Genomic DNA, 12284 nt, shown 5'->3' with positions numbered 1-12284 from the left:
CTGCGTTGTAGCTTCTCCTAAAAGAATGGCCTATTCTGAAGATTTCCTATATTTTGAGTCCACACATGTAAGAGAATTGCTATCATCATCCATGGTCTAATGGAAACATCAATTGCTTACAAGAAAGATGTTTTCTCTCTAAGAGATTACTTTTAACAAAAACTGACACAATAGTTAAGTGATCCTTAATCACAGGGAATCCATCTGGCAAAAAGATTAAATAAAATTCTTCTGCTAATCAGATCTAGCTGGGAAACAAAGCACAGGACTTTTGTTGTTCAGCATTTGTTTATTTGGAAGTAATATCTAATTTGGAGATAAGATGTAATTTGGAGGCAGACCGACAAAGAAAATGGGAAGATGAAGGAAAAAGTCTCCTTTTCATTTCCATTAGTGATGAATACTCCCAAATGACATTTCCAGGAGTGAGGGACCAAGAAATCGAGTGACTTGGCAAGGAAACTTCTCTCTTCTTCCTGTCTCTTCCTTCGCCTCCCCCAGCATCAGACCCTTCCCAGGGTGACTTGTGAGGGAGCAAAACATCCCTGTGGGCACCCTGTTCCAATGGCATCCTTCACTGAGCTCCCAGATGCTCTGGCTACATCTAAAATATCAAGTACAAAGAATGAGTTCTCTGACCTGGAGGCCAACTGGGATGGTTCAGTTTGCATTCGTATGTGTAATCAACTATCTTACCCTCCAAAAAAACCTTCCAAACTCCCTGCTGGGAGGAGCCTGTGGCTGCTGCTCATCCTAGGGCTATACCCATGAGGATTTGCCTGTTGTCCAGGGACAAAGCTGTGCCAGGAATGGCACCAACAGGTTTTCCAGAGGGATGATCCTGTGCCTCCACCTGTCCCCCTGCCTGGGTGCTGTTTATCTCACTAGTATGGACCCAGTCTCGGGCAACCACGAAATGAAGCATTGCCACGTGATGTGCCTCCCTGGAAGAGCCTTAAGAGGAGGTTACAGATGCAGAGAAGGCTTGGAAGAGCGCAGGGATGCTGGAGGAGGTTCATGGGGAGCTTGCAGGACAGTTTGGCCATCAAACCAGGCCATACGACAGGCTCCCCTAGCCCAAATTAGGTATCCATGCTTATGCTCAGGTATGCAGAAGAAGAAGGGAGGGTTCATTGTAAAGCCTACCTGGGAACCCCACTGAATTGCTGACACCTCTGAGCGCAGCCATCAAAGAGACAGTCCTGTCTGCAGAGCTGAGAAACCAGCTGCAGCACCAGAGTCCACTTACAGAGGTGGAGGAGGACTTCAAATATCCAGAGTGGATAGGGGAGCACTTTGCTGTCCCCAGTTTGTGATTAAACTGTACAAGAGGCAATTTCTGCTTACATATGGAATCGATTTGAGCATAATTTAATCTTCACTTTTTTGATAACGCTGTATACAAATTGCCAGATACAAACCAGAGTGGTCATTGATTTAACCCACTAACAAAGATACTTTACAAAGGTGACTTGTCACGTTCAGCAGAAGGAAAGGTAGCTTAAGGAGACAATGTGTTGTGTATTCAAATAGACAGTTGCTATCACACCAGCGATGTTTTTTCTGTTCTTCCTGCTCCTCAGCGCTGTGTGCTCCTCGCTGCATGAACGGTGGGCTCTGCATTACACCTGGCCTCTGCATCTGCCCCCCTGGGTTCTATGGCATCAACTGCGACAAAGGTAACTGCTGGCTAAAACCCCCTGGGCTCGTTATCCAGTAACCTCTCTTTATTCACCTGTGTTAGTTTCCCTCTAGGAGTGGATTTTGGAAAGTCAGGCAAGTGATGAATTAAGTAAGTTTTAAAGGATGTTTTGTCGTTCTTCAAATAGATGCTTTAGCACAACCAGGGAGTTGCTGGGAGTGCTTTCACAGCTGGATGTGCAGGCATCCATATACAGTAGCTCAGTGAAGGGCAATTTAGATAATCTCTTTAGCTGATCCATTGAAAGCTATGGGACCTACCCCAAAATTCACTTATATTTCTGGCCTAGGAAAAAAAAATGATCGCCATTTGAGTATTTGGAGTGAAATTAGTTTTACTAATTAGTACATTAATTTGCTGTATCTGGACACATGGAAAAATAAGTGGTTTATTCATTTTTGTTTCTGCATTGTGGCTCAGGAAGGATAAAAAGGAACAATAAGTTGTTCAGAACAGTAATTTGGAGCAGATACCACATAGAAAAAACCAAGTAGTTTCCTGCAGAAATGTAACTGACCTGCTCACAGCAGAGCAGATTACAGAACATCATGTTGCATTTATTGTTGCAGAACTATAAGAAGTAATGACTAAGTGCAAAAGGTCCTTGTGGACTTTCCAGCAAAATAACGGGAACCTTCCTAGGCCTTTAGGTATGCTTGCACAAACTGTTGTGGTCGAAGCCCTTCTGATTTGTATCTAGTCCTTGACGTGACCTTTACTGTATTTAAAAAATGTTTCCAAAGTACACTGTAATTAAATGCTCCCAATATCTTGAAGGATATTGACCTGTAAGACTAATGTGAATCCCAGCTGTTTGGTGAAAAGTCACATCTAATACAGTGTAAGTAATTCAGCAGGTGAGACACACAGTGAAAACTCCTAAAGGTTTATTTCTAGTTGAACCTTGAATCTCCCAAAGTATTAATTAAGAACTGTAGTGAAGTATCCATTTGTAGAAGTAACTCCCAGTCCTAGGTTGTGCTCCTTTTATCAGACACTGGCAGTTTCAATAGCAATTGTGACTTGATCTTGCAACGAGCTTTACATGTGAGGAATGATAAAGATGTAACACAATCTGTCCCTGGGGATATCCTTGCTGTATCGTTCACTTGTCTTTTTCTATATCGGCTTGTGTGTGTGCCCATGTAAATCGTTGTGTAGGAAAACCCATATTTCAGTCTTCCTTTGTAAACCAGATGAAAAGCAACTTTTTTAAAGCTACTCAGTGTTTATTTATGATGAGCAGCAGAAAACATTAAGGCCAAGTCAGACTTTGTTTATATTAGTGACTTAGTTCATTCCTGTTTTATTTGTTTCAGCGAACTGTACAACAACCTGTTTCAATGGAGGAACGTGTTTCTATCTGGGAAAATGCATTTGTCCTTCGGGCTATGAAGGAGACCAATGTGAAATTAGTGAGTAGCATCTCCGTGTGCTTGCGTTCACTTACATCAACTTATTCTAGTGCCAGTGTCTGAATGATGAAGTGCTGCCTGCCTCTGCTCAACTCACGGCAAGGGTCTCACACGGTGGGTCGGGGCTCTCAGAGGGTCAGATGCTGCATGACTCCAAATGCGTTTCTTAGGGATAAGTTTGATGTGTTGCTAGACCATCTCAGCCCCTACTTTGTTTTGTTCTTACTCTTTTGTTCTTACTCTTGCTCTTTGGGCTTGGTAACAACCCTCAAGCTGTAAGTATGCAAGCAATACTCTGTGGCAGACAGCTGTGCTGCTGTGCCAAGCCTGTGCGGAGCAGCTATTTTCAAACTTTACAGCAAAGTGCGCTTGGACACAGCAGATTAGGTTTGAGCCCGCACCTTTGAAAGGGCTACTGTAAGCTGGGAATGGAAGGGTTTGAAAGCTGAGAGCTTTCACTTAACATATTAAGTTGCATTCACATGGCAACTTGCAAATCTGTGTCGCAAACATCAAAAGACTTGCTATTTTCAGAAGTTTAGCATCAAAGCAATTCAAAATATTTTAGCTCATGGTTGATCTAAATGTACTGTGTAAAGCTGGGTGTGGAGACATGGCCAGGCTGGAGCAGACCTGGGAGGTCAGCTGTCAAGTATTTGATCTCACCAAAAGAAGAGTTTTCTCACAGCTCTGTTAAATTGGATTAATTCTATAGTTCCCCACACTTGAATAGAGTATGAGCGTTTCAGTTTTGAGAACGTACACCCAGGTCGTTCTTTCTGGGTTTAAAGCTTCTAACAGGACGCTGTCTGAGGAGCTTCCCCTGCTGTAAATAATCTCACTGACGTTCCCCAACGCCTGCACAGGAGCACAGAGAGCAGCAGTTGGCCTGGGATACGTGAGAGCTAACTTCTTAATATGCATCAGTAGAGACAGGCTCTTCTCACAGTTATGAAATTTGGAAACACATGGAAATAAACTCTTAACGTGCTGTCAGCCAGTACAGGACAATATATTAATTACTGTGCAGAGGAAGAACACAGATACCATAAGACCTACATTTTGCTCAGTATTTGTGTTTAGATAAACAGTAGACGTATGTAAATGATTCGCCATATCTCTATACATTACGAGGCATTTTGCAACTTCTTTTTACCTAATCAAAACTGGAGCTGAATGGAAGCAATAAAGCTTTATTGTTATTAAATTAATAGATTGCCCTTTGATAAATTCAGATCAGATGTCAGCGAGAACAACAGTGTGGGTTCCACTGAATTTACCTTTGCTTACATCAAGTTAAAATTTGACTCTCTGACAGAATCTCATTTGTTTCTTCAGTCCCCAAGAAGTCAACTGCTGATACTTCTCGGATGATGAATATGGTTTTGCTCAGTTTGAGAAGCATGTTTTTTATGCCAGTGGTGGTTTTTTGAAGAAAATTCTTTGAACTGATTTTACAGCACTTATAATTAAGGGTGCTGCACTTAACTGGTCTGTCGCAAGGGCTCTTAAGCTCATTTGTTGTCTACTGCTACTTGGGATAGGTGCAACTGACTTTGGCTTCTTGCAAAAGTTTACCTGTGGACTCAAGTTAAATTAACTAAAATACAGGCAGTAAACTGGTTTCTGTACAAAAGAAAGGAAAAAAAATCAGGATCAGAATATGCTAAGAGCTAAACTGGAATCATGTTGATGAGAGCAAGGAAAAGCTATGCACTTGCCTTGGCTTTTGTAAAGCTGGGACAGCAATTGTTAGACCATGATTGATGGCTGCTACCAGCCCTGGCCACTGCACCAGTGCCAGCACAACAGTGGAAGACGACAAGAAATGCTAGACGAGGCTTAGAAACACGAGAGGAGAAACACGACTCAGTCTCTTTTCTCAGATCCAGGGCCAGCTACATTGAGTCATGGGGGTCTTGAAATAACAAGGGGAGAAAACCTTTCAACGGGCAGAAAGCCATCTTCTGAAAACTGCAAAGTTCTTTTTTTTTTTTTTTTAATATTGCTTAAAGATTTTGAGTGCTTGTCTAGTAGTTGAATCACTCTCTAAGACTCCTGGGAAATGTACTAGACCCAGTCTACAATACTAACAAGCATTCACAGTCTTCCAGATTTTTTCTAGCTGCTGTAGTTATGCATCTTCTCTAATTAGTGTTTCAGTCTGAGTCCAGAGAGTTTTATTTTGTTTTGGATTCCTCTCTCATTTGTCACTGTTTTGATGCTTTTTCCATTTCTCAGTCAATAACAGAGAGAGTTATTGCTCTTTCCTTCATTCTGTGAATATATTGTAGTCCAAAGTTAGTTGAGCTGTGCTGAGCCAAATGCTTGCCTAATGCAGCTCAGTGGAAGTTGGTATCACACCCTTTGACTCATGTTCTCCGGATTTACACCAAGAACTAGGAAAATTCCTGGTTTTCCTTAGCATTGCTCCTTTGGATCATTAATTACTTGGGAATCAAATGCTTCCGAATTAGAATACCTACAGGTTCCCTCTCCAGAGGCTTCTGCAGGGAAATTGTGCTTTTGCAGAAACTCTCCTTACCACAGTTTGTTCCGTCAGCTGATTATGAAGCTTGTTTCAGGGCTATTAAAATAATTATGCACATTAGGAACAAATGTTTCTTTTATATTGACAATACACACATGCATTGCAGAAGTCCGCCAGGGTTGAGAGCTGAGCAAGTGCTGCCTGGGGTATTGAGCTCCCAAGGGGACAGACTGTGATCATGAGATGAGTGCGTTTTGTGAGGCTTTCAGCACAGCAAACCAGTGTTGATGCTTAAATTATCATGTGCAGGCCTCAGGTAACATCCTTTTTTTTAAAAAATATGAAAGAAATTAAGTAGTTTGCTGCCCCAGGTTCTAGTTTTTGTTTGCTCACAGAATCAGGTAAATATTAGTACTAAATCTAGGAAGGGCATTTTTATTTTTTTCTGAAGAACATAGAAAACATTGCAGGATTAGAAAAGATGAAAAAAGGTTTTGGACGACAGTGAGAAAAGCTGCACTGGTACATATGGCCACCGAGGCAACAAGAAGCTGAGGGTGTAGTTCCTCATGGCCCAAGAGTGCCCAGGGACATGGCAGTGAGCATCTCTTGGCCTGAGGATGACCCACCTTGTTGGCCCTGTACTCACCCTTCTGAGAGACAAGTGAAGATTTAATTAGTTCAATAAAGCAGACAAATTCTAAGAAGGGATTGACAGTCTGGTGATGGGAGACTTGACAATTAATTTGAGGAAGGCCCGGCAGGAACTTGAGCGTGGATCTTCTCCACCATCATGGACTTCCTCCACCCCAGGCGAGTCAGGGCCAAACAGCCCTTCCTACAACAGCGGCATCAGATCCAGCCTCTTCCTTTGGCAAAGTGCGAATGTGAGGGACAGTAATTTCCGGACCAAAGGCCTGGAAAAATGTCTGCCAGTTCTAATTACTGTTACCAAAGACGCTCTGTTCTTTGCAAACAGGAAAGACGGGCACGCTTTTTTAATGCGCCTTTAGTTTCTGAGCTGTGGGGTGGAACAGCCCTCGTCGCACCATCCCCAGCGCCGTGGTGCTCCACAGCCGCTCGTTACAAGCTGGCAGGACCAGCCAACCCATTCATTGTCTGCGAGTAGCTGCCGTGCCTGTCGGTTCCTGAGCATCCTATTGCTTAAAACCTCTCTCAGACGCCACCAGATTTTCTTCTGCTCGTGGGTATGGATCCCACTCTTTACAAACACGAAGTCCGAACACCTCTGCCTCCCCCACAAAGGGTGAGGAGAGCAAGGGGCAATGCTGACCGGTGGCACGAGGAACTCAGCAGTCCGAGTGGCACAAATCTGGGCAAAAGCTGCGTGGACACACAGGCTTTGGCCATGCCAAATTATTTACAAAGCAGAAGAATGCATATAAATTGGAAGCAGAGACTTGCAGCAGAGTCTTCCTGATGGATCCACAGTGCACACTCTTACACCAGCATTGGATGAGGTTTTTGGGCACAAGGCAGCGTTCTCAGACACCTGTCTGAGATAGTTGGTGCCGGGGACTAAGACCATTGTTTCCGTGTTTTTGATTTCTAGGTAAATGCCATCAGCCCTGTCGAAATGGAGGCAAATGTACTGGTAAGAATAAATGCAAGTGCTCCAAAGGCTACCAGGGAGACCTGTGTTCAAAGCGTAAGTACCAAAGCCACTCCCTCAGTCCCTGTTGGAGCATCAAGATGGCTGTGTGGCATCTTTTTACAATAATGTCAGCAATAATTGTTTGTTGTCAAAGTATTTCAGGTTAATTTACTTTCTGGATATACAGCATACACCATACTTAAGGGAGTTATGAAGCCAGAAACTTTTTTTGTACAAAAGTCTTCCCACAGTCTCTCTGCACTCTGAGTTTCTATAAAACAGCAATGTATCAGCTCAGTAATAGCAGTTTAGTAAAAGAGAAATGCTTACTAAATCGTCAGTGCATTGCAACATTAAAATCCAACAGAAGCACTTTGTGAGAAGGATGCTGGGGGCTACCCTCCTTCTCCCGCTGGTTCTGGTGTATGCTCAGCTCTGCTCCTCCATCTGCTTCTGCCTATGAAAGACTGAGCTAGAGCTTGTAGGGGAATTGGGGGATGAACTATTTTGGGGCTCTGTGCACACTCAGTGCAAAGTCACAGATTTACTGTGAGAACCCAAGCCCATGCCAGGATCAACCCGTCTTGAGGAACAGCAAGGAAAGGAAATATGCAACTCTGCCTCTGGATGAAACATTAAGAGGTCAGGCATATGTACTCACTTTCTTACAGCTGTCTGCGAACCCGGCTGTGGCCTGTACGGCACCTGTGCTGAGCCTAACAAGTGCCAGTGCAAAGAAGGCTGGCACGGGAGACACTGCAATAAAAGTAAGTGAGAAACAAACCCCAAGAGTCCGTATCGGGGGTCTTACACATCCAATGCCATACAGAAATGATTGCTTCAAGAGCCTTTCCAGCATCACTGATGATACCGCACTCTGTTTTTTCTAATCTGTAATCCAAACAATAAAACAAAGATTTTCAATACTCCATAATTTTAACTACTTAAAAAATCCTCAGAATCATTTAAAAGTGTTTTACCAAGATCACTCTTGTCTTAGAAATTCCAGAATCTAGTATCAACTAGATTTCTAGATGACCTCATGTGTCTTCCACCTATGATATGGAAGGGATCTAAAGTCCTTCAGTACTTCTCAGTAATGCCAGCTGGCTTCAAAATGTTGGGTAGGCATTTTTAGAAATAAAACTCTGTCAGGTTTTAAAACTGATTAAAACTTACAAAGACTGAAATGTCCTTTAGAAACTTTGGGGAAAACTTGAAATTTATGCAAGGTCTATGCTTTCCGACTTCAGAGTTTTCTCCTCCTCTTCCCCACCTGTCCTCCACAGAACACAAAAGATACTGTCCCAAAGCAAAACTAAAGTCCTTAAAATGAATTTCTGTTGTGGTTATTGACCCGTTTGATACCCAGTGAGGCAAGTGGTCATTTCAGTGAATTTAAAATAACACTATAAAATTATTTGATAGGCAATATCCAGTAAGAACTTCAGATTTAGTTTTATGTTTCATGTGCAATACTGCTATAACAGCAGATCAAGAGACCTTCTGAACAAGCTCCCATGAGGTATTAATGTTTATCATAAGCACTGTTAGCTAATGATTCAAACTTAATGTTTTAAGCATCAACAATAAAAAAATAGTTGAAAAAATTTGCAGCTATAAACTCCACCAATTAGCCATAAGAAATAGGAATCTTACATTGCATCATCAACTGAATGATGATTTTTATTAAATGCTGTTGATGTCTGTGATTTGTGTCACGTTACAATATATTAGAGTAAATATAGTTGTTTCATTAAAACATGCGTATCATCTATGGATTCTGCTGTGAAAATTAGGTTTGGGGAGTCCACTTTTCTGCTGTTAGCTAGTCAACCTGTATTTATCTCTTTCCCTGAAGGAGAAATACCATAATACGAGTCATGCTTAGAAAAAATGGAAATCAAGATGAACTTCAATTCCTACGTTCAGTATGAACTTTTGCTTCTTGCAATACTCTTCTTATAAAGAACTGAGATAGCAAGTGAATAAAATGTGTGCTATGGATGAACGTCTCCAAAGAATTAATTACCTGTAGAACAAAACCAAAACTCATAACTGCCATGTTATGAGGAGTCAATAGTCACACTTCATTGTCAGCTCTGAGGTTTTCCATCCTTAATTACTTGAAGTCTGGGTACAGTCCTGCTGTGTTTAACACTGCAAAATTCTCTTTGTATTCAGCAAAGAAACTGACAATGGGCCATTTGGATAAAGTTCACCCTCGATTTAAGTGACCATGTGAGGTTTAAATTGCACATGAAGTCTACATGCACTGCAATTCGGCTTTTCAGCTAAAACCAAACATCTGATCTCAAGAGGAGATTTATAGTCAATTTGAGAGACTTGCTTCATACTCCATCAAATGAATGGCTCCTTGGTAGAGCTGTTTTCTTAATAACAAGTGGTTAAAAAAATTGAACACAGGGCTCAGGTTTTCAAAGTAATTTCCATGAGGTTTAAGTAATGAGGTGGGTACATGAAACTATAAACAATTACAACATAATACTTTGAATTCCGTTTTTATTGTTCGTTTTCATTTTCCACAACAAAGCAGCTCTGCTAAGCTTGTTTCAGGCTGCTTTTTTGTCTCTCCAAGGTGTTTATTGTCACTGCTGTTCTTTCTCTTTGTATTCAGCCATAAACCAAAGCCAAGCTCAGGTGGCTGGTGCAGATACTTCCTGAAAGGGGGATGCTTACACCCCTCTTTAGAGCCCGTCACTGGCAGACCAGCATGACTCTCACCCACGTGTGGGCTGTGCACATGTGGTCGCGGGGCTGAGTGACAGCCTGGGCACACTAATGGTCCCCTGGGCTTGCTGGCGAGGCAAGAGCATCTTTCTGCCATTAAGCCCATCTGGCAGCACCACGTCTGTCCCAGGCAGCAAAGAGAGGGGCAAGCACTTGCATAAGGCATAGCAAAATCCTTTGTTCAAATCGGGGGGACTGTTTCCACTTGAAATATTAGCGGCGGATCTCAAGCCCGCTTCTGTGGTTTCTTTTCTCTTGAACTGGGTAATTTTCCAGGGTACGGAGCCAGCGGTCTGAGCGCCCTGAGGCCAGCAGGCAGCAAGCACAGGCAGCACACGCCTTCGCCGAAAAAGGCCGAGGAGAGGCATGTTCCACCCGAATCCAATTATATCTGGTGAACTCCAACATCTGAAACGGTTCGTGTTACACAAAGTTCATAGCCTTCATTAACCTCTCGTGGATTGAATGTTGAAACGCTGTTCATTACAGTTAAGATTACCGGCTGCAATTTTATTAGCTTCATTATAAACCACTGAGCTGATATTTACTATTCCTTTTAAGTTTTATAAATACTTCTATAGCATGATTATATAGGCTGCTTCTTTCAGTGCTTTGGATGGTGTTTTGTACTATACTTCAGTTTTGTTTAAACTTCCTTTTTTAATTATATAGCTGCAAATATTTTCCAAAAATTAAGTAACAATATTCAAGCAGAAAACCTTGTAGATGCTAAGCTGAATCATTTCAATGACTACAGATTTAATTTGTCTAAGACAAAAGAAAGGTGCCTTTTACATTTTTGCTATTGTGTATTTAGACTTTTCCCTAAGAAAAATAAATAAAATAAGTATGTTACCTAATTTAAAAACTGAATAACTCAATTCAATGTTATTTTTGACCTTACAGTTTTGCAAAGTACTGTGTATTAAGAATACACTGCCGTGGTGCCATTTAAGCAACATAGTATATTGTAAACAAAGTAGAACTATAATGTACGAACTTTCTGCATTGGCTTGAAGCAATATAATATATTGTAAACAAAACAGCTCTTATGTAATAAACTTTTTATACTGACAGTTATGTATAAAATAAAGATGCTGCTTTAGTTTTCCGAGTACTGCTCTGTGTGGCCTGCTCTGGTCTCATCCGCACTGGGTTGGGACAATGGCTTCTCCAGAGCACCCTCACAAAACGGTGGTAGAGTGGGATTGATTTCCCCATCTTTGCTTCCCTGCTGCTGAGCGTTGCTGCACCAGGCTCAGCAGAGAGCATTTTAGCCCCAGAGATATACATTCCAAAATACAGATATTTTGGAAGAACAATTCTCTTGTGCCTTTGCAAAGGAGGGGATAGTACCGAAGGGCAGGTGTTTCTCTCCCTGTATTTGCCCTGCACCATGTCCTCCTTTTCCCCCTGTGCTTCCAGCTGGCCATGCCAAACTGGTGTGCCCTGTTCATGGTGCCTCCAGTACCTGGAATATTCTTCTCAGAGCCTCTGTCGAAGCAGGTAACAGTCCAGCCCTGGTGATGTTTTCCTGTTCAAGGGCGATGCTCCTGTGTCGTGTTGTGTTCAGACTGTATAATCAGGGTAGATTTTGATTAAATCTAAGGAAGAAATTCTTCCCTCTGAGGGTGATGAGGCACTGGAACAGGTTGCCCAGAGAATTTGTGGATGCTCTATCCTTGGAAGTGTTCAAGGCCAGGTTGGATGAGGCTTTGAGCAACCTGATCTAGTGGATGGTGTCCCTGCCCAGGACAGGGGAGTTGGAACTAGATGATCTTTGAGGTCCCTTCCAACACAAACCATTCTATGATTCTATGATTCTGTAAGGCTTGGGTGCTGCCTCTTGTGACAGTCAAGGGCCATACAGTTTGTAATGTGCTGTGGCTAGGAAGCAATGAAAATGATTTCTGTCTGTGCTGAAGAACAATATCCACTTCAACAAATGATTACCGACCCTTGCTGTACTGCAGTTCTGACAACCTTATTACCTGGGAGATAAATAAATAAATAAAAAAAAAACAACGCATAATTGGGGGCATAAAATTAATCTTAATGACTGAGAGGTTTTGAGTTACAAAGGGAAAAGTCTAGTTTATTAACCTGACCTTGCTGGTCTTATTTAGTCAATGGACCCGTAGACCAAGTGAAAAGACTTGCTCATGCCAGAGAGAGGGAGGACAGTTCTTGAAGGATCCATTTTCACACTGTCCTTTGTGCAGTGGGACTGTAGATGCTGCCCAGCAAACCCTATCCAACAGGAGACCAGCCCCCCATGGCCACACATGGCTGCAGCCCTCCGGGTCCAGT

The 12284-nt window shown here is 42.3% G+C and overlaps 1 protein-coding gene across 1 annotated transcript in view; it reads left to right on the top strand.

Moving 5' to 3' along the window:
• Positions 1–10372, top strand: part of WIF1 (Wnt inhibitory factor 1) — a 44624-nt gene extending 34252 nt beyond the window's left edge. Inside the window, exons 6-10 of the mRNA XM_086610815.1 lie at positions 1584–1679; positions 3022–3117; positions 7182–7277; positions 7895–7990; positions 10251–10372. Of these exons, the coding sequence (XP_086466941.1) occupies positions 1584–1679; positions 3022–3117; positions 7182–7277; positions 7895–7990; positions 10251–10372 (506 nt within the window). The remainder of the gene's footprint in view (positions 1–1583; positions 1680–3021; positions 3118–7181; positions 7278–7894; positions 7991–10250) is intronic.
• The last annotated feature ends 1912 nt before the right edge of the window (positions 10373–12284 follow it).

The sequence above is a fragment of the Tauraco erythrolophus genome, chromosome 4 (genome assembly GCF_009769465.1).
Source record: "Tauraco erythrolophus isolate bTauEry1 chromosome 4, bTauEry1.pri, whole genome shotgun sequence".
In the NCBI taxonomy this organism is placed as follows: Eukaryota; Metazoa; Chordata; class Aves; order Musophagiformes; family Musophagidae; genus Tauraco; species Tauraco erythrolophus.
The sequence above is the reverse complement of the archived record's forward strand: the minus strand, read 5'-3'. Positions and strand labels throughout refer to the sequence as shown.